Raw genomic sequence first — 26,709 nt, 5'->3', positions numbered from 1 at the left:
TATATATAGCCTTAACTAAATATCCCATGGACAAACTGAACTGATCAAGAAATCTGCTACAGAGAAGCTTACCTTAGTGAAAAAAGCAGCTACATTTTTATCCTGTGCAAGTATTTCGACATCCACTTCTGTGAATAGTTCTGACCCAGGATATTCATGCTGTCGTAGTAGTTCCAGGATTCGTGGTGCAAAACCGCTGAAATACAAACAAGTGAAGAAAATGAAATTAGTACATATTGTGAGTGGGTTGACCAAACCATTGAGTTACATTTTTTTCCGATGGCAGCAGTTCTCTAAACAAATAGCATGCATATCAATAAGATGCTTTGCCATTACGAAACTAGGTCCTAATTTATTACAATTTGCACCTATCTGTGATTGAAACTGATAACTTAAATATCATTGGCAGACAGAAATATTAACAGGTAACTTGAAACATTAATGCACAGCTATACACATCTAAAACTATTGCATATTTACTCAAATGTACGTACAAGAATGATTTTCCTATAGCCTTTATCAATTAGAGAACTGGGTCTTGTATATATATATATATATGCTCTTGCACACACCAAAATATATTAAGTCAGTTCAACCGTTCGATAAAGGACTTGGTACTAGAATCTCGAGAACTTAGCCTTAAAACATATTTAGCGACGACAAATTATCATCGGCTGATTACCACGGAATGTGGGTCACAAGAATGATGCAAGGAAGTTTTTATATGGTGTTGAAAGAAGACATTACATATTCAATCGTAGCTTACCTCATCTTCTCCGTCGCACTCGGCCAAAAATTAGAGTTAAACTGTGAAAGAAATTGTCGCGCACACATGAGCGTACTTCAAGGATAATCAGCTGAGCCCCACTTAGCAGACCACCCATAGGTAAAGTTAATAACGGCAGCATCGATAACCACGAACAGCTTTCCCATACTGGGAATTGGCTAAAATCGTGCACTGCGCGAAGCATAAGTACACACTTCATACTCAAAAGGATTTTACGTATCCAAGACATGGTCAGCAATAATCAGATGGCATCATGGGGCGATAGAAAGGCGCTGCTAACGAGGTGCATAATAGAACACCCGCACAGAAGTGCGGTGAATCCTGTCTAGTCCTGTTCTGTAATATTTTTAATCGGAAATCGGCAAATCGTTGATCCTGCATCTATGCGACTCGTTGCAGATCTATCAACCGGTGACAGCGTGCCGTCCAGTTGTTGCATACAGGTCCGGTTTCGTGCTAGCCGTAATTTACGTAACATGAGTTTATATAACGTACCACAAACAAACTAACGAATGTTATCATTTAGAAGTAAGCAGTTGTATTTGTTACAATAGAAACTAATAGCTTGGCTAAATTTGCGAATTGTGTAGGTCTAACAGGGACAACTAAGTATCAACCCTTAGCATAAATGTTGCTACTGCCCGAATATGCATACAAAACAGATATGGCGGGCTAAATATGGGTGAAGACAGAGCCCATCAAAGAGCGATACAATATGGTATTGATTTGTGCAGCGAAAGAGAACACTTTTTTTCGAACGGACTGCATGAAGTTAGTCGGTGTAATTTAGTCTAATCGATTGTTGTATCTTATTTGGTAAATTACATTAAGAAATCCGGTCTCCGACATTCTAGCCTTATATGACGACACCTTATTTTTCTGCGCGCAATGTGTGATTGTGGCACGGCTATTTTAAAGGAAACCACTTGCGCACAATTTAACGAGTTTTTTTTATGGTTTCAGAAAGGGTAAATCATCCCGCACGTCTTACTTGATGCCTACGTACACCACAATTAAGGTTGTTAACTATAAAAACATGTCGTAAACTAAATCGAGATCACAAAGTCTTTGATAGGTAATAAACCTAATAGTAGAATGATAATCAACAGGAATCTAATCTGTTAACAATCAACACGTCACGCCAGCTTGAAACGCGCCTGATACTAAACTCTAGGAGGAGCGCGCATATTCATAGCTTTTTAATACTACAGTAGACAAGCCTGGTAAAAACAGTATTCATGTAAAGTTTTGTTAGAAGATAGTTAACTAACGCATATGTAGAACAAGAACTGATTTTACAAGATATATATATATATATATATATCTATATAACTGCAGTTAAATTTAACATAAAGTTTCAAAGCTTTAATTATAAAGCGGTAAAATATCAAATTGCAAATCCTGTTTGCTGACTGAACGCTTGAGATATGGTGCATAAAGTCTAGACTTTAGAAGGGCAGGCTCACATAGGGAAACTTTAGGCGTTGAAATTCTTTGTTAATTAAGTCTACGATCAATCGATGTCTTCCATCCGGCTGTACACCTATATGCCTAAATCAACATCCTACTAATTGCAAATAAACTGGATCAAACCAAGCTTTCCTCAAATCAAAGTTTGCTTACATCTTTGGCAAGATCAATAGACGTATAAATCATTAATTAGCACTGAATATCACAGAGTACTGTCGCTATGAGGTCTTAGGCGGAGGCATGAAATAGTAGCAAGGCAAAAAACCAATTCTGAGGCTCTCCGAGTTGCATCGAGTACATTGACTGTGCACCCTAAAATCTGCAATGATTATATTTTGGATAAGTAAATTAAGGTTGACCCGGTCAAAAGTGCGTGATATATCGTTATAGATGTAATGTAATGTTTTTGGGGATTATTGTGAGTAAGTCAGTGCGCTCAAAATCGCCTTGGTGGAATGTGTGACAGTTTGAAAAGTAATTCAATGATAGTGTTTAAATAAAATTTTCTAGAACAAACCATGTGACGCTACCTTGGATCTATCGAGTAGATTATATAAAGCTTTAGCAACTTTAAATCCTTTTCTAAAAGATGAGGTACCGATAATTATTCAGCTGATCACTTCGTCCTAAAAGAAGTTTAAGCTACGCTTAGGGTTTACCCTTAACTTTGAAAGAGCTTTGGGTACCGCCGTTCTGAACTGAGTACGTTGTACGTGATGCTTAGGGCGTATGACGTCGACCTTCGCTTGCTTTCCTCTTCAACTTAGAAGCTCTTACAGGTTGTCATGCCTACATAAAAACTTTATGATTTATGCGTATAAAAAAATTGTTCTTGGATTAGTGCCTGGGTTTTTGGGGGCTGGTCGCGTCGGGGGAGTCCTTTTTAGCTGGTCGTTCATGCATTCAATGAGAATTATTTTAAACCTATGTAGACCAGTCTTTATTGAGTTTACTCGGATACCGAGCATCGTGGTTTTAACTGGTGTGATAAGTCGGGTTGTTTCAAAACACTCGTTAAGGTTCTTCATTAAACTTCGTCAGAATTTGGAAAATTTGGCCCGGCCGGGAACGTTTGTTATTTGGTTGCCCATGTCGTTCTCTAGAATTCCGTATTTCCGTCACACAACAGGATACAACAACTCTATGCAATAAACATATAAACTTACCATCTATGGAATCTTCTGATAGTACTTGGTTTAAAAGAAGAAAAAAAAAGTAAAATATACAAATAGTATTTCATAATGTCTTCTATATAATATTGTGCTGTCAGTCTAAGTTACATGGGTGTTATCATTATATCAGGTAATGATTAAATACTAATTCTGTTATTAGGCAAAAGGGCCTCAAATATGGGGATCTGAAATGTTACCAGCATCGATGCAGAAACCGTATTTTAACATGCACATTTCTTTGCACTACCGGCGAACGACGTCTCTCTCTAGTTCCCATTAAAAAGCAGATACTAGCCGTAAGCACTAGATAATTTCAATGAAGCTGTCCTTTTTGCTTTTATAGTGATGTACGACGACAGAGACAACGTCGATAACCATCGCACGTATTTTCCAATGACAAACTGTCGTAAGACTAACCTTGATTTTCTCGTCACAATATACGTTTATAGTGCATTGAACTGTATATATACATATTGAACTACTATCAGCGGTTCTCGTGAGTTTTATATTAAGTTTAGCATAATTCCAAAAACAAAAATAAGTAGTTCCCTTAATTTATGTTTATTTGTTTCCCTTTGCGTGGAAACTAGATTAGGCGGCGAAATAGCAGAACGTCGTCTCCAAGTGTAAAACAAATGTAAAAATGACGGCAACTAAGCCCATCTTGCGGTAGAATAAATTGCATACAGAAAACGGATGTTTATCATTCATAATGACGGAGGAACAGGATTTCATATCATCAAAGCAGCAACCAAAACCGCCTTGGAAGAGTACTTCCTTGTAAACAGAAAATTCTATCATTACTAGACTATCTTGTCCATATACTTGTAATATATACAGTAGAGTTGTATATGAAGGAAAATTGTACTTATATATACGTATACATTGGTCAGAAAGTATTACGGTTTTTAAGCTGAAATTAAAGCAATTTTAATTTTAGAACAATACCAGTTAACTTATTACGTGCTTCTTTGATCAGTTTTTTGCTGATTACACCATGATCTCATTACTTTTTAAAACTTTTGCGCTTCCTGGCTTAAGAATTGCGGTAAGCGAATCTCGCATCTCTCCTGGAAAGTCATATCAATAATTAAGGAAGTTCCGCAGGGACCAAAACTTATAATAGTCTGATGGTGAATGTTCCGAGTCATACGCCGAATAGATTGCACTAACCTATCAACATTTCCCGAATCTTTACTGAATAGCTAAACATGTGTCATGGTGAAAGGCAACGCCTATTTTGTTTTCTAGTCAGAGTCCATTATTTTAACGGTTCGTTGTAGTCTTGTTAGTCGTTGACAATAGAGGTCTGAATCAATCGTCTTCTCTTGCGGCCACAGCTAATAATGTACAATTCCTTCCTACTTGCACCAAATACATAGCATTACCTTCGTTGCCACCAGTCTGGACTTTGCCACAGAATATGCAACTTTTCCTGGCTTTGATTATAATCTTTTTCGCGCATTATCTGGTCCACTGTTCATTACTCGCAATAAGCTGCTCCAGAAATGGTTTGATCTCGCTGCGCCTCTTTGAAGTTTTGCAAATCGAATTACGATCGAACAGATGCTTTTGCGCTCATTCAGTGGCACCTAAAACATGGGCTTTTTCTTTTCTAGTCAGTTTTCTTCAAATTATTTGAAAGTGCTTCGTGATGGCTGCTCAATTCCTTGACGATGTAATGGCTACTCACGTGTTGGCTTCGTTCAACTTACGCAATAACTGCACCAATCATTCACTGGGAAGAACATTTGTTTTCTGATAACGTATCTTGACCGTAAACAGCCTACATTCTTTATGAACCTAGGAAGCATTTGTGCCTTTGCCAAAATGAAACGAATCTTCACAGAAATTTTACTTTTTTGGCCTTTGTCCGCCAAGTTTGAATAAAGGCAGTCGAACGATCTCAGCTCGTTTATCCCTATCAGAGCTCAGCTTTCAATCGACGCAATCGCGACTCACCTTATTTGAAATATTCCACCTTTTGAAGAAATGTCGGTATTATGCAGATCACCCTAGATATGAGGGAATCAGAGCGTATGGCTTCTGTGGCACAACTAAGCCTTATAAGCTAGTAGTACATAGTTTGGATTTAACACGATATTCTCAGCCTGTTGTTGTACTGCCTAGCGCGTTGGCAACTAAAATCATATCAAAAATAATTACTTCAAAACAGAATTGCGTCAGCATGACACATTCTCTACCATTGTTTAACATACGGACGGCTTAGACTTCTATCGGTCGCATCTTAAGATAAATCCTATATATGTACGCATTAACTTCTCCATAAATTTAGGAAAAATTCGTGTTTCGTCGCAATCATTTTAACGTTTTCACCTTCGTTCTAAAGCTATTCCGCTAAAAAGTAACGTCATAAAGAATATTTTAAACAGACTGATTTAACGCTGAACAAATATTTTGCATCTTACGTCAGGCGCTGCCGTTAGGCGTTGGTCCGGATGGTTGACCTTCAGCACGAAATCAGGCGCATTTACTTCCGGTTTCAAATGTCTATATCACTTCATATTTGGCCCTTGTCTTCGATATTCTGTTTATGTGATTCGTTACATTCAATTCGACAATCATTAATATGAGCACGCACTTCAATTTACAGTTTTAACTGATAATTAACAAACCGAATTTTTAACGCTTGCATGTATAAGGCTTACATTTTCTGAACACTTTATACCCGACGATATAACTGTACAACAAATACATATGATGACTACGAGTTCGAATTAATTTGGAAACCACACACACCGGCCAATATATATATAGCTAGAAATGTCGGTTTGAAAACACTAACAATTGATTTCTTTTTTCTCATAATCATACATAGAACATTGATCAAAACAATTCTGCCTTCCTCATGTAAATCTGTAGAATAAAGATCAAATAGCGACGACAAAGTTGCGTAGAGGGATCCACCGCGTATTATTTGGGTGACTTAAACGCGGCTTGTAAAACTGTATAGGCGCGGACTAAAAACCTGTGAAAGGTCGTATATATTCACTAGAGCGCGCTAATATTTCAAAAACGGATGGAAGCCTGTGTCTGCATATCATTTTCTACTTACTTTACACACAGATTGAAACGTACTTACCTAATGTGGTTGAGACTAGCACACACAATCACACATTATCGCGGTAATAATAACAACTATGATGATGTTGTCGATAATAAGATATCAAGGCGTTACGTCAATTATTATACTCTGTAGTAATAGATACCCATGATTGCGTAGATTAAAGCGGTGGCAATGTAACTGGTTGTTATTAGCGATACCCACATATCATGAGTACATGTTCACGATACCAATGAATAGCGGTAGTGAATGATCGCCGGTAAGAAGTGTCAATAAATCGTCTGTATAACTCGTTCAACTTCCATCAGCAATAAACGGTCGAAAACATACCATCAAAAAACAACAGCAGCTTTTTGCTACTCAGAATAGAAAGCCAACCATAATCGTTTATAATCTTATGCATGAACAATAACAATATAGAAAATAAATGCGATTTTATCTGGCTTCCAAGAGTTGTTATAAAAATGATTGTATTTTCTATTCCTTACAGACACAAATGATACTTGACTTAAATCGTTTTGTTTTTTTAAAAATATTGGCAAAAAAGTGTGTTAGAAAACGAAATAAAAAGAAAGCGCGTATCCTCTAGGTGGTATGTACGAGACTTAGCTAGGTAAACGGGCCATGTTCCGTGAAGCGTGGCTCGCACGCTATATTGAAAAGTGCATAAACTCGTGCAATGAGGCCTAAAAAGTAATCCATATGTTTGTAAACAATTATACTTCTGAAAATGCAAGTTAAAACTGGTTCCAATGACTCCAGTCGAGCCTACATATCTACCAACATAGTTGCGGAAACGTTTGATAAAAATCGGTTATGCGAATGTTCACACAGTCGTACCCGATGTCTACTACGCAGAAGTTTCTGTTAGCCACACAAAACGAATTTGAACGTGACTGCATGAAAATTGTTTTACTCGCAAATTGTACTATTGTCTCGACGAACCATTGAAAAATATACCAAGACAACTGATCACTACGACACTTCCATTGTCGTCTATATTTTGCTTTGCTTCTTGAATCACATACGCATCTATATCTAGTGGATAAGCTGAGCTTCTTCTATCTAGACAGCTGATCTGAAAGGGTAGAATCCTGAAAACTTAAGAAGAACTGGAGTTCTGGTGACTCAAAGTAGGCTAAATATATTAGTTTTCCATATTTTAACCAATTCTTGCCATTGTTGTGAGGTCTAAAATTTTTTAGTACGAATAACTCATCAATGAGCAATACTGTTTGTACTTGACTCCTTCCTATGCTCAACAGACAATTCCTGTCAGCAATTCGTATGTGCAGTAGGCTTGGGCTTCGTTATAATGCAATAATAACGTATTTGTCTACAAAACTTATGGACACTTCCTGGTCTAGGTTCGAAACTGAATATATACAGCTTCGTTTACAGCTGAAGCCGACCGTCTGACTTGTGTATCGGATGTAAAACTCCCAGTCCCATGCAGGCTAATCATGGGTTCCGGTACGAGATTTAGCTAGGTACAAAGGTCGTTGAAGAAAAGCAAAAGGAAAAAGGCATTTATAGCACTAATAAAAAAAGCCAGAAGTACTCATTTTATATATATATATATATATATATATATATATAGATATAGATATATATAAACACTGAGATTTTATTGTCATCTTAGTCGTTATCTTGAAGACGCTGTCATTATATCTGGTCCATTAGAAGGTTAATTTATTTTCAAGCACTGCAGCCCGTTTAGTCCGTTGTCAATTCTCCGTTACCACTATTACCATTTCTGCGCGTTAAATACATATAACTGGTTTATTCGGAATAGTTTTTGGAATAAGTCTGAGCATACTCGTTCGCTAACACCGCTTAGTTTTCACGAAAGGAAATGCTGTTTTCCTTGTGGGGAGACTAAATCGTAGAACAGCTCATATATCCAGTAGCTATGTGACATCCGTGCCGAAACGCTTTCATATGCATAAACAACTCCCAAGGTCATGATGATCACCTTATAACGAGCACACATACGCACGCCATCGTGCTCAACGTCTTGGCAGCTGTTCCGTCGGTCAGAAGCGTTGTCACTTGCGCTAGAAACGAAGACAACTCCAGATAATGTAGACGTGAGCTACCCGCCTCCTCACGATGTTCCGCGTGTAGGCACGCGAAATTTGAAAAAGCATTAACGTATTGGTCAGTTTTCTTGCAGCGTGTTTATACAAAGGCAAAAAGTCAAAAAAAGGATAATGTTCTGTGTACTGTGAGTAGATTTTTCATTTTTCTTGAAACCTATCAATTTGTAGAGTAGCAGAGTGCATAAGCCTAATGTATTTATTTTTTAATTGCTGATTAAATTCCGATGACGGTAGAGTTTCAAGCGGCTTAGCTGATGAACATAGTTCCAGTATATTACATTTTAATGTTACACAATTGTAGATATAAGGAGTTATAATTACACAGGTATATAAGCTCTGCATTACACATTATGTACGATCTGGTGTTGCGGTGCGTAGTTTTACTGCATGCATTTTTAGAGACATTTGTGGAAACCACTGTCGACAACATCGTACTTGTAGAACCTTGAGTGACTATCTAAATAGAATTCAATTTGTTGGTTCCACAAGTTACTCATTTTACTTATACATCGGGAACATCACAAGTAATTTTAATATAGCGACCTCTGGTGGACAGGAAACACTTGGTGCTGTGCGGTTTGCTCGAAGGATTCGTTTTGGGTGTTCTGGCATCAAAGCAGGACATCGGTCAACCTGATTGCAGTTACGATTACCTCGATCGTTGTGGTCAGGATCTATTTTTATGGCACACCGACGCGGATAACGTTAGAGCACCAATCACCGCCACAGAACTTGAAGAGCACTGCGAGCGTCAGGACGCAGCTGAAACGTTGGCTACTCTCATAGAATACTAATACATAGTCTAGGGAACTTTCGTATCACGGCCAATTCTAAGATCAATTCAAACGCATATGATATTGGTAGCATTTTGACGCATATTGAAAGAAACATCCACCATTATATTAAATTTAAAAATTCAAACATAGAGGGATAAAATATTAGGAACCTTATTTTATCTAAGTCTGTTTTAACAAGCTTATCTATTAGAAGAAAAACTAGTGCACATTTACGCTGCACATCTATTTATGCACGTCAGATCTGGCCCGTGGGGTTAAAATTGCGGATGATTTTCTCATTCTTTCTGCTGTTCACTATATAATTATCTAATATACTTCGATATATTATACGATAATTTTATCAGTCAGGGTAATATTTTGTAGAAGTCCCGAAAAAACTCCACAAAAAACCAAATCCTTCACTGACTATTGGTAATTAGCGAAAATAGGATATATTTTACCTAATGTAATAGATTTCTTTACTATGGATAGGTTATATATTCGATACAGGATCACCTGGTTTATTATGACGCGTATCATTCATTATAGATGTGTCCGAGCACGAGCCGAAAACTGCACGGCTGGGCTGGTAAAAGGTACAATCAGATTTTTCCTTGATGCGATTCGTGATGAGTTCGAGACTCGTTGCGATCCTACAACGGCTCAGCATGACGCATATTTACGCATCGCGCCTTGCTTGAACAAGCTCTCTGATAAACTGCGCAACTGTTCGATTGATTTCATTCTGTCAACAGACAGAGCTGCCAACGACTCTATCGGAAAACCCTTGCGAGAAAAGGTAAACGTCAGTATTTTATAACTAATTCATAGCAATCGACCTAAAGCCCTTGCTATATGAAGAATCATTTTTAGCGATTTTATAATAACATACCCTCTGGTTTTAATACTATTATGAATTTAAAATAAATAAATAAAAGCGCTTTTACATTTAACATTTAATTCTTGGTAAAACTACATTTGGCCAGATTGGCCTAAAAGAAGCAGCTGGAATAGCGTGAATAGCTTTTCAGTTATCAATTAGGAGTTTTAACGATATTGCCAAATTTAAAACTAAGGTCACAGACTACTCTCTGAAAGTGTGATTTATTAGTTGAGTCTGTAAACCAAAAACTACTTAGGCAGAAATGACGCAAATGGAATACCCCTCATGCGGTCTTGAATTTTACAACAAATTAAGGGTGTATTCTAAAAAAATGAGATGTTTTTCTGTTGCAATGTTGACTTTTGCTATCTGCCAAATCGTTTATTTAACAGATTCCGCCGGTGTGTTGTAATTTCGCTTTCTACACCGAATGTATGTGCACCGCAGTTCGAACGTGTGGCGAAGATGCTGAGACTTTCATGCGCTCTATTCTGACCACTATTGCCGGAGATTTCGTCAATGGAGCCTGTGGTTCGTACGAACCGAATAGCGAAGTCTGTAAGCTGCACAAGAGACAAAACAAAAACATAGCTACCTCGCTAGAGAACAGCAGTTATAAGGATATTCACACGTTTGTCTCGGCTCTAGACAAACTCGCCATATCACTCAGTTCACGCTAAAAGCTAATTATGGAATGTATAAAGAAGATGGTCTCAGAAAGGTTGCACTAAGGTTTAATGACCTAATCAAGCGGCAGTTGTTAGGCGATTTTAAATCGAAATACAATTTCAGTATTACGATCTTTGAAATGATCAAAAATAATATAAATTAAAGGAATCGTAGATTTGCAGCAACCGTTGTAGAAGAACTAGGTTTAAGGTAACTCAAGGTAAGGTTCTGTAGTTGCTGTTGATGCTTGAAAAGTATGTTCTGAAAAATGCAAGACCTTCATTTCCACTCACCGTTCAACTGGCAGCTAACTTCTAAGTTATACGACAAAAAATTAGCGTTTTCTTGTAATGATATAGGATTTACATTTTTGTCTATAAGTGTATACGTGATAAGAATTATATAGGCCGTAAATAAATAATGACTAATGCAACTTTTTATATTTTTTGTTTTCGTTTATAGAATATTTTCATTAAATATTCATAGTCGTTCATTCATAGAAATTCATTCTAGCCAGGTGAAGTGCTTTGATGTTTTTCCATCTTTTGCACACAAAATAATAATGCAAAAAGAGAATGCGAATCTTCGCTTTGAAACGATTCTTAGCAAAAGCCAATTATTTCACTAGTTTTTCTGCCCAAACGAAAAAAAAATTATAATATTTAGTGAGGCACGTTACAGCTTTCGCGATAATCCTTAAGGTTCTCGAATGCCTTTAGTCCCAGATAGACTAAAGCAATAAAAAAAGGATCAGAAAACCAGTACAATAAAAGCACTCCTACTTACTTTCCATAAAAACCTTTCGCACAGTCTAAAATCATATTTTACGAAATCAGAAGAGAAGGAGAGCGCAAGCAAAATAATAGATATTATTATTAAATTATTTTAGGAATGGTTCATAATGTTGTAGCAAATTACAACCTGGCAAAAATAGCATACTATTTTTGATTATACTCTTGATTATATCTGAGCCAACACGATGCCAGAGATTCGGTAGAAAGAAGAAAAATACACGGGATATCCCTTAAATACTTGTATAACTTTTTGTGGTATTTCTAAAATATCTACATGAGGAAAAATCGTCAGAATGAAGAGTAGTTTTAAATTTCATGAATTCAGTAATATATATATATATATTCAATAATGGCTATTTGAAGTTAAGCTTCACCATGAGCTATTGGATTATAGTAGAGACTTTATATTCTGAAGCATTTGCATACAAAAGGTGCCGTGATTTTTTTTAAATTTTAGTTATGTACATATTCTCTAATTATTTTAGTACTTTTGATAATTAACGAAACTCGTCAGCGAAGGTCGAAATATAAGCACTCCAAAAAGTGTCTCAAGATGTACATGGCTCCTTACTCTAAATAAATCAGAACCATTTTCTATGACAGACTGTTCACATTTAATATGGATCAAAATCCATTTTCATCAAAACTACATATTTAGTCAAATCCTAATTTCGTCGGTTCTAAGAGACGCCAGAAAAAACCTGACAACGATCGTAACTTAAGACGTAGATCTAAGCCTTTTTTTACAAAGCTGCATAGAATAATAGTTACTACTCCGTAAATATTAGTGCATGTGAAGTGAATAAACCAGCTTGCTATGTACTTTAATAAATAAAAAAAAAATAGAAAACTTATTATTGATTCGCTTTTCGAGCAAAACATCCATGGCGCACATTTTCCTGCAAAATAGCATCAGCGCATTTCAGTGATTTATGATATAAGAACTACAAAGATTAGGTTTGCAAAACCGAGGCTAAAAAAGCAGCTAAACCAAATAGTGATTTCGATTCGTATGTGCTCCAGAAAAAATGAGTGCTAATGCAAGGAAAGTAAAGCTGATCTTTATTGTTGGCATATCAAGTATATATCCGTCCTAATGGTTATATAATAATTCATTTTAATTAACGTAATTAACGTTCCTATGCCCTGTCTACGGTGCATGACAACACGAGTTATAAATCATAAAAACTTGATTTGCTGACCTTTAACCAACTAACTATTAAGTAATATGAAAACTCGAAACGAAAACAATTCATATAGTCATATTTTTAGGAATCTGGCTTGTTTTCAGAAAGCAACTGCAGGAACAGTTGTGGGTCAACCGCACTGGGATGTTCCCATCCGCGATGTTGTCCAGTCCTTCTACGTAGTTTTCTCGGCTAATTATGAAGTAGCAGGCGTTGATGATCTACTCATACGGTATACAAGAGTAAACGCTTTATGCACTGGAGATTATAGTCCTCATCAACTGTCGTGACAAGATTAATGTAGCCCCTTTATAGGCGGAACTTGAATGAAATATGAAAACTTTTCACATACGTTGGCAAAAACATCCCATACGGATGTGTTAATCCAATGTAATTGCTAGTCATTTCCATAACCGCTTCAGTTCGGCAATTAAGCCGTATACACATTATTTTTAAAAATTTTATCTCAATTTATTTCGAACACCCTGTACTTCTAAAAAATAGAAATGTCACTGCTAACGGATGCATAGCATTGTAACGGTGATGGAGATTATGATATGTTTTTTGTAGCACATAATGCGATAGCATGAATGACCTATCAAAATTCAATCTCTTAGTCTATAGAAACACAAGTTAATATCATCGTGATCTATTGCTAACTGGCGTAGACTTAATGCCAAGGTCGATATAAGATTAAGTTAATGCGCCTGTGGGCTACTTTTGTTTGGAAATGAACACAACTCATTCAATCCCGTCTAAAAATGCGAATAGTCAATAGTGATAACTTCATTAATACGATCTAGACCGCAATACGGACCAGTACCATAAAAAACTGGAGAAAAGGCCTGCAATGGGCGTTAATCGCTACGGTAGAAATATTTCGAATTATTGCTTTAATGATAAACGATATGAATAAGTTGCCCCATAACATCTAGTTCCTTGAGTGCCTTTGCAAAATGCGATATAACAAAATAAAATACCTCGTTCTGCAAATTCTACACAATTGGATTGTCCCACAGAAATAAATTATAACCAGCATAATTCTGTCGGCACTACGTCGGTATATATCGAGAAGCCGTATTTTCTTATTTTATTCAAAGATTATATGTCATGCCTACAGCATATCTATACGCGTATTTAGTACAGAACTAGACAACGGCTAAGTGATCATTCTTTTTATTATATATGCAATTCATTTCTGATTGCCCCATAATTTCTATCGCACTTTCTATTTATTATATTCTTTACGCTTTTTAAAAATGCCGCTGGCTCACTTCCAGAGTTTCTTAATCGACATATTCTTTTCGGCATCCTTCTGCATAACTTTAGCAACCGCCATTTCGAAATCCTCTTGAGTTACGTGAACGCGTCGTTCCCTGAGAGCATACATTCCAGCTTCTGTGCAAACGCCCTTAACCTCTGCTCCAGAGGCGCCGGGCATCGCTTCAGCGATCTTTCGTAAATCGATGCCACGCGTAAGATTCATCTTCCTCGAGTGTATTCGAAGTATGTCAAGACGGGCTTCCTCATTAGGCGGCGGAAACTCGATCTTTCGATCGATACGGCCAGGACGAAGTAGAGCCGAATCCAGAATGTCAATTCGATTTGTGGCCATAATCACCTTGATGTTGCGCGTCGCCTCGAAACCGTCCAATTGATTAAGCAGTTCCAACATGGTACGCTGCACTTCAGAGTCGCCTCCGGATCCGCTCTCAATCCGGGAACTGCCGATAGAATCGATTTCATCCATGAAAATGATTGACGGCGCATGTTCTCTGGCCATCACAAACAGCTCTCGCACCATTCGCGAACCTTCACCGATAAACTTCTGTACGAGCTCCGAACCGGAGACGCGAATAAATGTGCAGTCTGTGTGATGCGCGACGGCTCTCGCCAGTAGCGTTTTACCGGTGCCGGGTGGCCCGTACAACAATACGCCCTTTGGCTGGGCAATACCTAGCGCTTCGAACAGCTCTGGATGTTTGACGGGCAGTTCGATGACCTCCTTAATCTCCTTTATCTGCTTGTCCAACCCGCCTACCATTTCGTAGGTCGAGTCCGGCACCTTCTCCACCATCATAAGCGAGACAAGAGGGTCGACTTTGTTCGGCAGTATCTTATGTAATGTATACGAATCATTGCGCAGAGCGACTCGGCAGTTAGGAGTCACCTGTAACGAACAGCCAAACAAACGTACAGTGTAATTTTTTATTGAAATAAAGTTGTCCAATGGAATATGACTGAATATTAAAGTAAATGAACACGTAAAAATTCCCAAAAACTCCCTGGAATCGTACTAGGCAACCAACTCGATTGACAAGAGGAAACTGCTTCTATGATCTCAATTGAAAGGTCGGCTTTTCAATAAGACTGAAAAAGAGACACAAATAAAAATCCGTCAAGAATAGCGCAACATATTTTTGTCAATGTTGTGCTCACGTGAATTAGATTTTGTGATGGGATCTGGTACCTGGCTCATGTCAATGTTTTTATCGATGTCCACGACGAACTTGCCCTCCGGGTGCACCTTGACAAGCACTTTTTTCTTATCCATTGGCTTGACAACTTCACCCACGTAGGAACCTTGCTCTTGCAGAAGTTGCAATTCCTCGCGTAGCAAACGAACTTTCGCATTCAGCTCATTTCGTTGTGCTTGCAGCCTGAAGCAGATCAAATAGGTCAGAATCGTGCTTTAGTCTTAACCGTCACCCACGTAACCAAGCACCTAGTGTACGTCAGAAGTCGTTAACTGTCAGTTTTGAACAGACAGCAAAGTAGATTACAAAAAATTGGAACTTCGATACCGAAAGCAAAGCATGTAATATGGGTATTAAAAATTACTTACCTTCTTAGATTCTGAGTCTTGTCTGACACAATCAGCTGAAGCTCTTCGATCTTAGCAATATAATATTGCTTTAAGCCCTCCCGGTCTTTCCCGACCAACGGCTCCACCTCCATCTAAAAGTTTGACAAAATGTAGTAATTAGAATAGATAAAAGGCCCTAAAAATTTTGAGTAATTACATATTTTCACAATACATGGAATGCATATACAAGCTCGATAGCACAACCGTAAACTTGTATTCTGTTGTGTAGCTTAAGTAGCATAGTTTCTCACTACGTTATATGTTTAAATTTACATAATTCAAATTTGTTCTTTCTCTTATAACACTAAAAAATTATTTTTCCAATAATTCACTTTAATCTGGCTAATTACCACGAAGCAGTGATTATAAATCGACCACTACTAATCTTATACCATGATCATATTTTATACAGCAGCAAATTAAGCAAAGCTCAGACTCGACTACGAAATAGTCGAAACAAAATCTAAGTCAGGTTATATAGTTCAGGTCTGTTATAAAAAACTATTTCTTGCATTATAAAGCATCTATATTGTTTTACGGCTAGCCGTTCACAAATACGTATGATGCCATAAAAATCACAAACACGAAAATACTCCTACCTGCGCCGGGGCAGCGAAAAATTGTGCCTAAAAATAAAGAATCATATAATGTGAGCAAATCACATCGATTGCAGTCCTAAAAACATGTAAGTACGCTCTCAACGGTTAGCTGCTGATAATACATAACACGTGGTGCTGACCTGTTAAACATGCGGAGATTTAGACGTCCAACTCGCGTAACTAAATCAATGTTTATGAACATTGATTTGGTCATACAAGTTGGATTTTTCTTTTAATTACTCGGCTTTTTTTGACTGCATCGTTCAAACCGTGCATTTGTATATTTAATTTGGACCACATAAGGAAAATTAGGCATTTATAAGGCCAGTCGTATGGTGGTCCGTTTAACCATGATGCCGGCAAGCACAGCTGATCAGTTTGTTCTATTTAACATTATGTAGACACACAGCCGTGGTGATAACGTTTACCTTTGTTCGATTAAAGTCTAACGCACCTTTTAGTGAAAAAAACCATATATTTATATCAGCAAGTTTGATATTATTTAAATTGATTTACTCTATAAATAAATGTACATATGAACTCATCGCTTCAGGGATAAACTGTATATAGAGTTTCAAACTATTTTTTTGTTGACTTTCTAACATCTGGCGTGCTATCGCTTAGTGGCGACAATCCATATATATATATATATATAGAATAAAGTAGACAACAATACCCATATGAATTCATGAGACTAAGTTTTAGCTAAATACGATAAAAGTCTCCATAGCATGAGCACAACGACAATGACTGAGCAAAACAATTGTCACAAATATTCACAGACTATTTTTAATCAACTGCATTTCACGAATGCCCCACTTTCTCTGTAAGGCTTGTCGTGCTGTTCAAGATCTTACTTCGGACCAACCGAGTCATCTCTCGTAGCTGACTTTATACAATTTTCACTCACTTTTGCATCTCCGGTTGAAGCATCGATGACTCGCATCTTGAACCAAACACTGGGTGTCTGCTTCTGGATAAAGATAAATGGCTTGTTGGGTAAACAAATATGGTAGAAACCGCCATCTTGGAGGAAGGTCAATTTTAGCACTATTTCAGTTATTTAACATTAGCGTGACGGAAGGATGCCAAGAATGCTCATTATTTAGGCACGGTATCAATTTGATATTGACACAAACGATATCCAGTCTTGTGTTCTGGATAAAATTCAACTTTGTCAACAGCTCCTTAGCGCCCTCTGGTGGGTTCCGCGTTTAATCGAGGTTTCGATCTTCATTTGGCGCCAAAAGCATGCAAATCAAGTAAAGCTAATAGAAATTGAATAGAAGGAACGGTGTGGGGTGGGTTTTTTGTTTAAGCTTGTATGGTGAACATTAAAGTAGGCTGTAGAAAAAGCGAGTTAGTCAATTGTATGTGAGGCAAAATTTGCAAACAGAGATGGCTGATGGTAAGTACGGAATTGATGTCTGGACATTATTGAATTATACGTTGATTATAAAGACTACACACACAGTGAAAGATCTAACCAATGCTGCACAGCCTGAATTTATTTGTTAAAGTACCAATACTTACGACTTAAATGTGGATATATCCAACGGTATAAAAAAGCGTTAAATAGAAAGTTATGTGATATTGTAAACGTTTATTCTCGGACCCTGTGCCGGACTGTGAATATACCCCAGAGGATAGGTAGCCTTCTATATACTGTCTGAAGGACATCTTCGTCATTGGGCATGTCAATATCAGACAGCAAGAATGTACGCGGAGGGCCCATACATATAGAGTAAATTATATCAGTCACTGAACAAAATGGCCTGAAGTCTTGGTGTATCACCATGAAACAGAAGTGCACAGAATGCATATGTGTCTTCGCAGTTTCATCAACCTATGCACGATTAGATAATGAGTCCTAGGTTACCTCTACTCTAGTTACAACTAGTTACTGTAGTTGATACGCCGTTATTATTTATCATGCCCTTGTTGTTGCGACTTTGGACATAATACTGAGACATTATTTTCATCTAACGTTGCCTACTCTGTCCGCACATATCCTATCATAAGATAATTTCACATACAAAAAAGGGTTTATTTTCCATTAATATTAAGGCTAGCAGATAAATTACAAATACTGCGGTTGCAAATTCGGGTAATTTTTGTGGTTCATCTGTTTACCAAAGGAGGATCATTCTGGACAAAACGGTGACATCGACTAGGGCTACATTGGTTTGAAATATAAATAGTATTTTGTATATGTGATCTGTGTCGTACATTTGATGCTAAGCTGCTCATCTTAGAAATGAATTTGGCCTGAAAAAACTAAGGACGTAAAGAGGTGATGCTTGTTCAATAGGTGAATGAGGCTTCATTGATATGCGTCTACATTATCTATGGTAACGTAATGGACTTTAAGGAAAAAATTGCAGTTTTTAGAACAAATGCTTAGAGATTACTACGGCGTAGACTTCAGACTCGAGGCTAATACAAAGAAAGAAACAACCGTAAATTTTATTGATAACTTATATGCTATACACCATAAATAAAGAAAAGCAAGGAAGGACGGTAAAGAGACTATATAAATATATAATTTTTACGACTACGAGTAATTAAGGCTACTAATAATAAAAATCTAATAACTCGATAGTCTAACAATGTGATTCGTATTATTATCTAGAACTATACTATGTGCTCTCTAAACATCAAAATGCAAAATGCTCAATACAAAGCTACAATACAAACTTCTAATAATCTGCATCCACTTGTACATTGTTATTATGTCTGAGTAGAGTCGTTGGCGTCGTCGCGTTCCCGACGGTCGCGTTCGGACCGTTCAGGTCGACTGGCAGCGCTCGAGAAGTTCAAAGCAGTGAAGAGTGGCCATAAAAAAGGCTACGATGTTGTCGTCGATAATGAGGATGACGTGTATGAAGAAGTCACTGAAGAGGAATACAATCGACGCGTTAACGACCGTCGAAGCGATTTCGTGGTAGGAAACGATGATGGTACGTAGGCAGTCGGAGTAAAATAATCGCATAATAGACACTTAACAAATTCAGTTTATTATTGATTACTTTATTAATTAGAGTAGTTCGACGACTTCATTTAAAAAATTTTATTATGCATACTACATATTATGACCCTATTACTTGCGCGTGCCGTAACGGCATGACCACCAGTCTTGTCGTTCTGCTCTTCTTTTTGAGCCACACGCGGGTCTACGTAACCAATCTATTTATTTCGAATTAAAAGTAGATTTTTTAAAGACTCACTGTTATCCTTACGACGAATTAATAGTCATTAATTATTATTAGTTAATAGATTCGTTGAATTATGGTGGTAATACTGAGCGTATTCATATTATTTTAGATTACAAGGATAACGGCTACGAAATTTTTGACGAAGAGTTCGAAGAAAACGAGCGGGAAAAGTCCAAGAAGAAAAAAGTTTCTTATAAACCACCCAAGAGCGCTCAAGAAAAGCGGCAAGAAGCCAATAAATCTGGCAATATTCGGTATGAATTATGGTTAAGATGTTTACTTTTGCTATTAACAGTGGAAAATTTAATACAAATGGTCTCATGCTTGAAGAACAAAATTCCTCTGGTACCAAACTATAACTGGAACCCATCCACGTCCACATAACTGTGTTCCGGTTTTTATTATTTGTCAAATTAACTTTGTTATCGTTATTTATAGGCTGAATAGTTCGTTAGGTCAATCACCAATATTTTTTAGACATTTTTTACATCATAATATCTAACATAAAATAAACTCTATTCATATTTATTTGTCCTGTTTTAGCTCCATGTTTCTCTCAGCGCCCCATAAACGCAAAGCAGAAACGGCATCCCTAGAGGACGACGATGTATTAGCATCTATCATGAAAGCCAAAGGTTTCGATGTAGATGACGATGACGCACCGATAAAGTTAAGGCCAGCTGGCGGGAGCATAAAACGGCAGAAGAGTGAGGTAAACTCAAAGTGACAGGCAAACTCACACTTTTCTAACAGCGCAATATTGCATTGTTTGCTACCGGATTGATTACCGTATTTTTAGTCGATTAGTCTTGTCTTGGGTATTGCTTAAACATGATTTAATATATAGAAATTTTATAGTATTATGTACATTTAAGTAAAAGACATTCCTCGCATGTAGTAGTTCAGGGTCCAGTTTTGCATTCTCGATTACGTTCCGAGAATTTTGAGTTTAACGTAACCGGTATTTAGGTAGTAGCTACACTCAGCTACGATAGATTGGTGAAATTGATTTGGTGCACGACTCTGAAAGCGACTTTTCCGCGAAATTATTGAAACTTCTTTAAATTGTGATTTCCTTTGTTTATATTATTCATAATATTGTTCGTCCTTACTATAGAGTTCTCTGCCTGCAAATCCATTTGCGAAGAAAGATCCAGTCAACAAAGCGAGTACTGCGTTTGAAAAGCCAACAACTGCAAAAGCCCAAGATGTGAAGCCTAAAGTCTCGTCTGCAGAATCCAAGGTAGTCTCTAGCAAGAAAAATATCCTTTCCGACACAGAAAAATCTATGCCCATTGAAGAAGGCTCAACTCCAGAGACAAATACTAACATTGAAAATGCTAACTTTAAAGAAGAAGAATTGACGATCATAGACACCGAGGAAATGTCTTCTAAGGTTAAGACAGAATCTACTTCCTATCCAGTCAAAAAACTTGAAGAAGCGGCAGTTAGTACGCCGGTTCAAAGATCACAGAAAATGTTCAAAGTAGAAGATCTATTAGATGAAGCTGATTTCGATTCAGGATCAGAAGATAAACCAGCTACGCAAACTAACTTAGCCACCGACCTTCTCCTTGTAGAAAACAACTCAGGAAATAAAGTGTTCCGAATGTTTTGGTTGGACGCTTATGAAGATCCAATTAATCAGCCTGGCAGTATTTTTATTTTCGGAAAGACAGAGGTACCGCACGGTGTAGTAAGCGCCTCTGTTGTCGTTAGGAATATCCCTCGAAAGATGTTCTTTCTGCCAAAAGATGTCAAAAATGAGGCTGGTTCAGTTACGCCGATACTGTTTGGAGATGTCTACAAAGAGGTGTATGCAGTCCTAAAACAGCACGGTATCACAGATTTTCGATGTAAAGATATCACGAAGAAGTATGTCTTTTACACCAAGGAAGTCCCTCGTGAGACCAACTATCTAGAGGTCCAGTACAATCCTTCAAAGGCCTCTAACATTCTTCCAGCGGACCTTACAGGGAGGACGTTTTCTCGAGTATTCGGAACGAATACATCAAGTCTTGAAACGTTTATCCTCGATCGGAAACTCAAGGGCCCGTCGTGGATAGATATCAAAGACCCAAAACTAGTGACAGTGCGACGAACAACCTGCCGGTTTGAGGTAGATTGCACTGATTTTTGTAACGTGAGCGTCAGCGAATCCCAAGCGGATCCCCCGAGCCTGACTATTCTCACATTGCAGGCGAGAGTTGTTCGTAACGAAAAGAACGGCAGGGACGAAGTCATCATGGTTTCTGGACTGGTCAGTGAGGCTTACCCACTAACAAAGCCACCACCAACGCGCCTTTTCACTGGACATTTTTGTCTTGTCGCCGCATGCGCTGACCGAGGTCTGCCGTATGACTTCAAAAAGGAGCTCGCCAATCCCACCACTAATCGTTTACGGATCAATGCTTGTGATAATGAGCGTATGCTCATCTCACAACTAAACGCCAAAATTGCCAAAGTAGATCCAGACATTATCGTTGGTCACGACGTAACAACCTTCACTCTACCAGCGGTTCTTTCAGCCATGGAACGGCACAAGATTTACAAGCCGTCGGCGCTTTCGCGCCTACATCGATCCTCGATGATCAACGTGGCCCGAATGGATCACAGCCATTTGTTGCCCGGTCGAGTTCTCTGTGACACAAAGCTTTCAGCTCGGGAACTTATTCAAGCAAAGAGTTACGACCTTGTCGACCTAGTACAGAATGTTTTGTCCAAAGAACACGATGAAATACCGGTCGATGTCATACGTGAGATGTATTCTCGAAGTGATTCCCTTCTAAATATTTGCAAGCATCTCATTATTGAGTCGCAATTCGTGTTGAAGTTGATGGCTGAACTTAACGTGCTGCCGCTAGCGGCCCAGATTACAAACATCTGCGGAAACACTCTGTCACAAACGCTTCAGAGAGGGCGCGCATTGCGGAATGAATATTTGCTTTTGCACGCGTTCACCGAGAAGAATTTCATTGTTCCGGACAAAAAGTCGAAACGATCACGCCGTCTGCAGAAGGAAAATGAAGACAGTAAAGATGAGAAGAAAAAAGGCCCTACATATTCAGGAGGTTTAGTTCTTGATCCCATTGTTGGCTTCTACGATTCGATGATTTTGCTTATGGACTTCAATTCACTCTATCCGTCTATTATACAAGAGTATAATCTATGCTTCACGACTTGTGTACTTACACCTCCTGAGGAAAATCTGTTAGCGGCGGAAACTGACTGGGAGGCACAAATTCCGCAGACGACAGTGGATGTTGGAGTTTTGCCGTCCGAGATTAAGCGGTTAGTTGACAGCCGTCGAGCGGTCAAGAATTTATTAAAAAATTCGAATCTTACCAAGGAAAAACTCTTGCAGTACGATATTCGGCAGAAAGCTTTGAAGCTGACCGCCAATTCAATGTATGGATGCCTTGGTTTTCAGGGGTCTCGTTTTTACGCCAAACCCATTGCGGCTCTTATTACACAACGTGGTCGAGATATATTGATGAGTGCTAAGTCAATGGCCGAATCAATGGGGTACTCTATCATCTATGGAGATACTGATTCCATTATGATTAAGACAGGAACCAATCAGATTCAGCAGGTCCAAGAAATTGGCAACCGTATACGTCAGGCGATCAACAAGCAGTATCGTCAGCTGGAAATCGAAATAGACGGCGTGTTCCGGTCAATGCTTCTGCTAAAAAAGAAGAAGTATGCTGCTTGTACGCTTAGTTTGGGATCTGATGGCACCATCACTGGACAGAAGATAGAGGTTAAAGGCCTAGATATCGTTCGGAGAGACTGGGCTGAACTGGCTCGTCGTACGGGTCGATTTGTGGTAGACACGTTGCTGGATGGCAAGCTCGGTGCCGATGATGCCGTAGATGCAGTGCATGCCCATTTGCAACAAGTAGCAACGATGATCAATGAGAATTCCTTGCCATTTGAGCAGTACATCATCACCAAGCAACTAACGAAGAATGTTGAAGACTATTCTGATGCTAAGAACCAACCACACGTGATTGTTGCTCAGAGATTTAACGTACGGGGCGCGCGAAAGCTGAGGGCAGGTGATACCGTTCAGTACGTGATTTGTGAGGACGGCACCGATGCCCCGCATATACAGCGAGCATATCACAAGGATGAACTCGATATGAAGGAATATGCTGGAAAGCTGGCCATCGACAAAACGTACTACCTCACCCAACAGGTGTTCCCTGTCGTGTCGCGTCTCGTGGATCCTATTCAAGGAACGGACTCGACCATCGTCGCCCAGTGTCTCGGTAAGCGTTGTTCTGCCAACACTAATGATTTTGAACTTTTCTATATATATAGTGGATAAAGTTAACAATATGTGAGTAAGGGGTTTTGTGCTTTCTTAATAACAAATGCCCTGACCGAACAAGCTATCGCTGCTAACATTTGAGTAATGAGCTATACACGCGTTCTGTGTATGTTGAATTTCGACGATGGAGGCTTGGACCCAAGCAAATATAATCGCAGGGCAGCATTTGATCCGTCGGAAGTGATCGACTCCGAGTTGAATGTAGGTATTTCATTGCTTTTGCCGCAGTCGCTCGACTCTGACCTCTTCCAGAATGTGGAACCCTTCACGGTGGAGTGCACCCAGTGTAACACGCCCATTTCAGTTGACGGACCCGTTTTTCAGGTACTTTCTAACACGATTTGTTTATCGTTGCTTCATCAATAAAATAAAGAAAATCGCTGTAATTATTCAGGTACAATGTTTTTTGTTAATCATAGACCCAAACGTAGTTTATATACACTGTCTATTTATACTACTTAGCTGTACTTGCCCTGGGCGGTAATTAGGTGGGAATCAAAAACCACTCCAGCATAAGATACATGTTCAAATTTAAACATTTGCGGGAAAACGTTTCCGAGATGCTTCTCTCAAGAAAATAGTTCTGCGATCAGGTGAAGGACAGACAGAGTCGAATAGACCTATAGTTAGCATTGCTACGAGGTTTTCCAGACCGGCCAGCAAAAAGAAAAATGTAGTCCATTTCTGAACGAATAATGTTATTTCACTTTTTTACACTAAACTATAAGTTTGCCTATAACTACTTAATATCACTAATAACAATATATCCAAATGTTCTTTGACTTAGGTGGTTGATAGTAAACTGCGATTCCTTTTTGCCGAATGTGGTCGCTGCCAGGCCCAGCTTAGTACTCAAGTGGAGCAACTTTGCAACCAGGTAACTCGGAGGCTTCAAAAACTCCAGGCCGAGGCGGAGGATATCACCTACGTATGCCAGATATGTGACTTCCGCCAGAGAGACGTTTTGTGTAACGTGCATGAAGAAGAAATTCCGACGTGTTCGTCGTGCGGAGAGGACGCACTTCAGCTGCGTACACAACAGTTTCAGAACTACGCTCAACTTCGGTAAGAATTATCCAGAGTCCATGTACCACTTGTTAATGAGAAATGACGAGAACGAGCTTCATAATTAGAAAAAGAAAAATCACTCAAAAAGCAAATATAATATATTCTCTATCTAGAATAAGTACGAACTGATGAAGAAAGAGAAAACAGTTCGGCAAATCTTTAAACGTTCTAATCGATATACCCGAGTAGAATAAATTGGGTATATAAATAGCACCATCTAAAGTGCCATTGCCTAACAGTAGTTACGCACCACGAGTGGGGCTTTATGTACGGGATGTGCATTCGACTATTTGTACAAGTAAAATATTTTGTTATCATGGCAGAAGCAGTAACACGAATCTCGGTAAGTGCTTAGTTCAAGGCTGTAATGCCTTCGTGTGTTTCATTTCCAAATTTAAGATGGACCAATATTGTTGATGGGTTCGACTTATGTATACTGAACTCAAATCAACACACTTTTCGTAATTTCGTAATTTTTTTGCAAACTACGCAACTTGAGCGACGGCTAATTATTTAATCAATAATTAAGGAAATTCGCAACTACTAATCAAAGACTCATCTGTTCTCAGGTATTGGAATTTCATGTTTGATCTCGATTACTACGCCACAAAACTCCCAAACTCGGAATCGCGGCAGCTGCTTGAATCAGACTCGGTCCGTATTCTATGCAACGCTTTCACCGTTCTTGTTGAAAATTTTCTGAGGGATAATGGGTTCACCATATTCTCGCTTCGATCATACTTAGAAAAGTTGCCTTCTTGTGAATTTACTCGAAGGCCCATGATTAGGCCCGATCTCGATATCCCTTAAATAAAAACGTTTGCTAGCCGTAAGAAATATAGATATCGAGAGAAAGTGTCAGTAGAGACACTGTCTGTGTTATTCCAATTGCATGGGTAGGGTCGCACACAAAAACAGCTGACACACCGAACAGGTGCAATTCTTAACTTTGTACAGGTAACGCAGCATGAATTCGACTTACACAAATTATCTTATTAGATCACGGGATATAGTTTCCGTCACAATTTCATTCAGCTTAATCCCTGGAAAATATAAAAAACAAGAAGCATTGCTACAAATATCATAAACGAATATCCGCGATCGATCTAGTTCTCTTTCGTTCTAATGAAACACTTAACCTATCGGCTATGTACATATAGTATTTAGGAGCTCTGAATATATATGAGAAGTGAAATTTTAATTTGAAAATAAGCTTGACAGTTTCTAGTAACAATAAAATTGTGAATTTAGTGGCACTGTGAATTTTCATTTTTAAATTACAGATATGCTTATTTATTATTACTACTAAAATATAAATATTTTTGTACTGAGACTTTTAAATAATGGTATCATTAATTAGAAATCCTTACTGTATCTACAGAGCAGGTAGCGTAAATAATTAGCATTGCTTTATTGATATGTTTACGTCGTTCTTTTTCAGGGTCAAAATAAAATCTTTGATGTCAGCATGCAAACACTTTTAGAGCTGAGAACAGCTGAATTTCATGGAGAGAATATTCAAGTGTCTATACGCAAAAGACTGCACTTTTCCGTGAAGAATTAATTTGTAGTCTCTCAGGCAGACATATGTGTTATTATAAGACATTACCAACCTATTGTGCCATACTTTGCTCCATTGGATTATTAAGTAGGCCACTTTTAGATTATCCTTCTTCTTATTTTTATTTTTTCTAGAAACT

At 38.2% G+C, this 26,709-nt stretch overlaps 4 protein-coding genes and 1 long non-coding RNA gene across 19 annotated transcripts in view; 3 read left to right on the top strand and 2 right to left on the bottom strand.

Annotated features, from left to right (window-relative positions):
- The window catches only part of LOC111252663 (uncharacterized), a 17,741-nt gene extending 11,191 nt beyond the window's left edge, over positions 1 to 6,550 (bottom strand). For 3 of the 10 annotated variants that reach the window (XM_086992770.1, XM_086992771.1, XM_022810910.2), the window contains exons 1-2: positions 3,627 to 4,416; positions 73 to 196 (exon numbers count right to left, since the gene is read on the bottom strand). In XM_086992770.1, the coding sequence (XP_086848896.1) occupies positions 73 to 196; positions 3,627 to 3,706 (204 nt within the window). In that variant the 5' untranslated portion in view covers positions 3,707 to 4,416. The other 7 variants (XM_086992778.1, XM_086992774.1, XM_086992773.1 and 4 more) reach the window with 7 other exon arrangements.
- On the top strand, positions 190 to 2,400 carry LOC147754913 (uncharacterized). The gene is made up of 2 exons (XR_015330165.1): positions 190 to 1,230; positions 1,751 to 2,400. It is a non-coding gene; the product is annotated as an uncharacterized LOC147754913 (long non-coding RNA).
- A 1,955-nt stretch (positions 6,551 to 8,505) lies between the features above and the next one.
- Positions 8,506 to 11,384, top strand: LOC111252609 (uncharacterized). Of its 2 annotated transcripts, none has more exons than XM_022810793.2 (4): positions 8,506 to 8,741; positions 9,173 to 9,385; positions 9,942 to 10,191; positions 10,723 to 10,861. In XM_022810793.2, exons 1-4 carry the CDS (start codon positions 8,728 to 8,730, stop codon positions 10,768 to 10,770), a joined length of 525 nt encoding a protein of 174 aa, XP_022666528.1. In that variant the 5' UTR covers positions 8,506 to 8,727; the 3' UTR covers positions 10,771 to 10,861. The 2 variants fall into 2 exon arrangements, with proteins under 2 accessions (XP_022666528.1, XP_022666527.1); XM_022810792.2 differs by having other exon boundaries at positions 8,508 to 8,741; positions 10,668 to 11,384.
- Positions 11,385 to 14,085: 2,701 nt separating this feature from the next.
- On the bottom strand, positions 14,086 to 17,436 carry Rpt6 (26S proteasome regulatory subunit Rpt6). 2 transcript variants are annotated; one of them, XM_022811747.2, is made up of 5 exons: positions 17,301 to 17,430; positions 16,391 to 16,417; positions 15,771 to 15,883; positions 15,396 to 15,585; positions 14,086 to 15,095 (listed from the first exon to the last, which is right to left on the bottom strand). In XM_022811747.2, exons 1-5 carry the CDS (start codon positions 17,334 to 17,336, stop codon positions 14,196 to 14,198), a joined length of 1,266 nt encoding a protein of 421 aa, XP_022667482.1. In that variant the 5' UTR covers positions 17,337 to 17,430; the 3' UTR covers positions 14,086 to 14,195. The 2 variants fall into 2 exon arrangements, with proteins under 2 accessions (XP_022667482.1, XP_022667483.1); XM_022811748.2 differs by lacking the exon at positions 16,391 to 16,417 and having other exon boundaries at positions 17,301 to 17,436.
- Positions 17,437 to 17,622: 186 nt separating this feature from the next.
- On the top strand, positions 17,623 to 26,265 carry PolA1 (DNA polymerase alpha catalytic subunit). 4 transcript variants are annotated; one of them, XM_022812463.2, is made up of 8 exons: positions 17,627 to 17,798; positions 19,135 to 19,350; positions 19,715 to 19,859; positions 20,149 to 20,317; positions 20,723 to 23,879; positions 24,072 to 24,265; positions 24,729 to 25,006; positions 25,579 to 26,265. In XM_022812463.2, exons 1-8 carry the CDS (start codon positions 17,789 to 17,791, stop codon positions 25,817 to 25,819), a joined length of 4,410 nt encoding a protein of 1,469 aa, XP_022668198.1. In that variant the 5' UTR covers positions 17,627 to 17,788; the 3' UTR covers positions 25,820 to 26,265. The 4 variants fall into 4 exon arrangements, 3 of the variants coding, with proteins under 3 accessions (XP_022668199.1, XP_022668201.1, XP_022668198.1); XR_015330154.1 differs by lacking the exon at positions 25,579 to 26,265 and having other exon boundaries at positions 17,623 to 17,798; positions 24,170 to 24,265; positions 24,729 to 24,805; XM_022812464.2 differs by lacking the exon at positions 25,579 to 26,265 and having other exon boundaries at positions 17,623 to 17,798; positions 24,194 to 24,265; positions 24,729 to 24,867.
- Positions 26,266 to 26,709: the final 444 nt, after the last annotated feature.

The sequence above is a fragment of the Varroa destructor genome, unplaced genomic scaffold, assembly GCF_002443255.2.
Source record: "Varroa destructor unplaced genomic scaffold, Vdes_3.0 BEIS01000006.1, whole genome shotgun sequence".
NCBI classification, from domain to species: Eukaryota; Metazoa; Arthropoda; class Arachnida; order Mesostigmata; family Varroidae; genus Varroa; species Varroa destructor.
The sequence above is the reverse complement of the archived record's forward strand: the minus strand, read 5'-3'. Positions and strand labels throughout refer to the sequence as shown.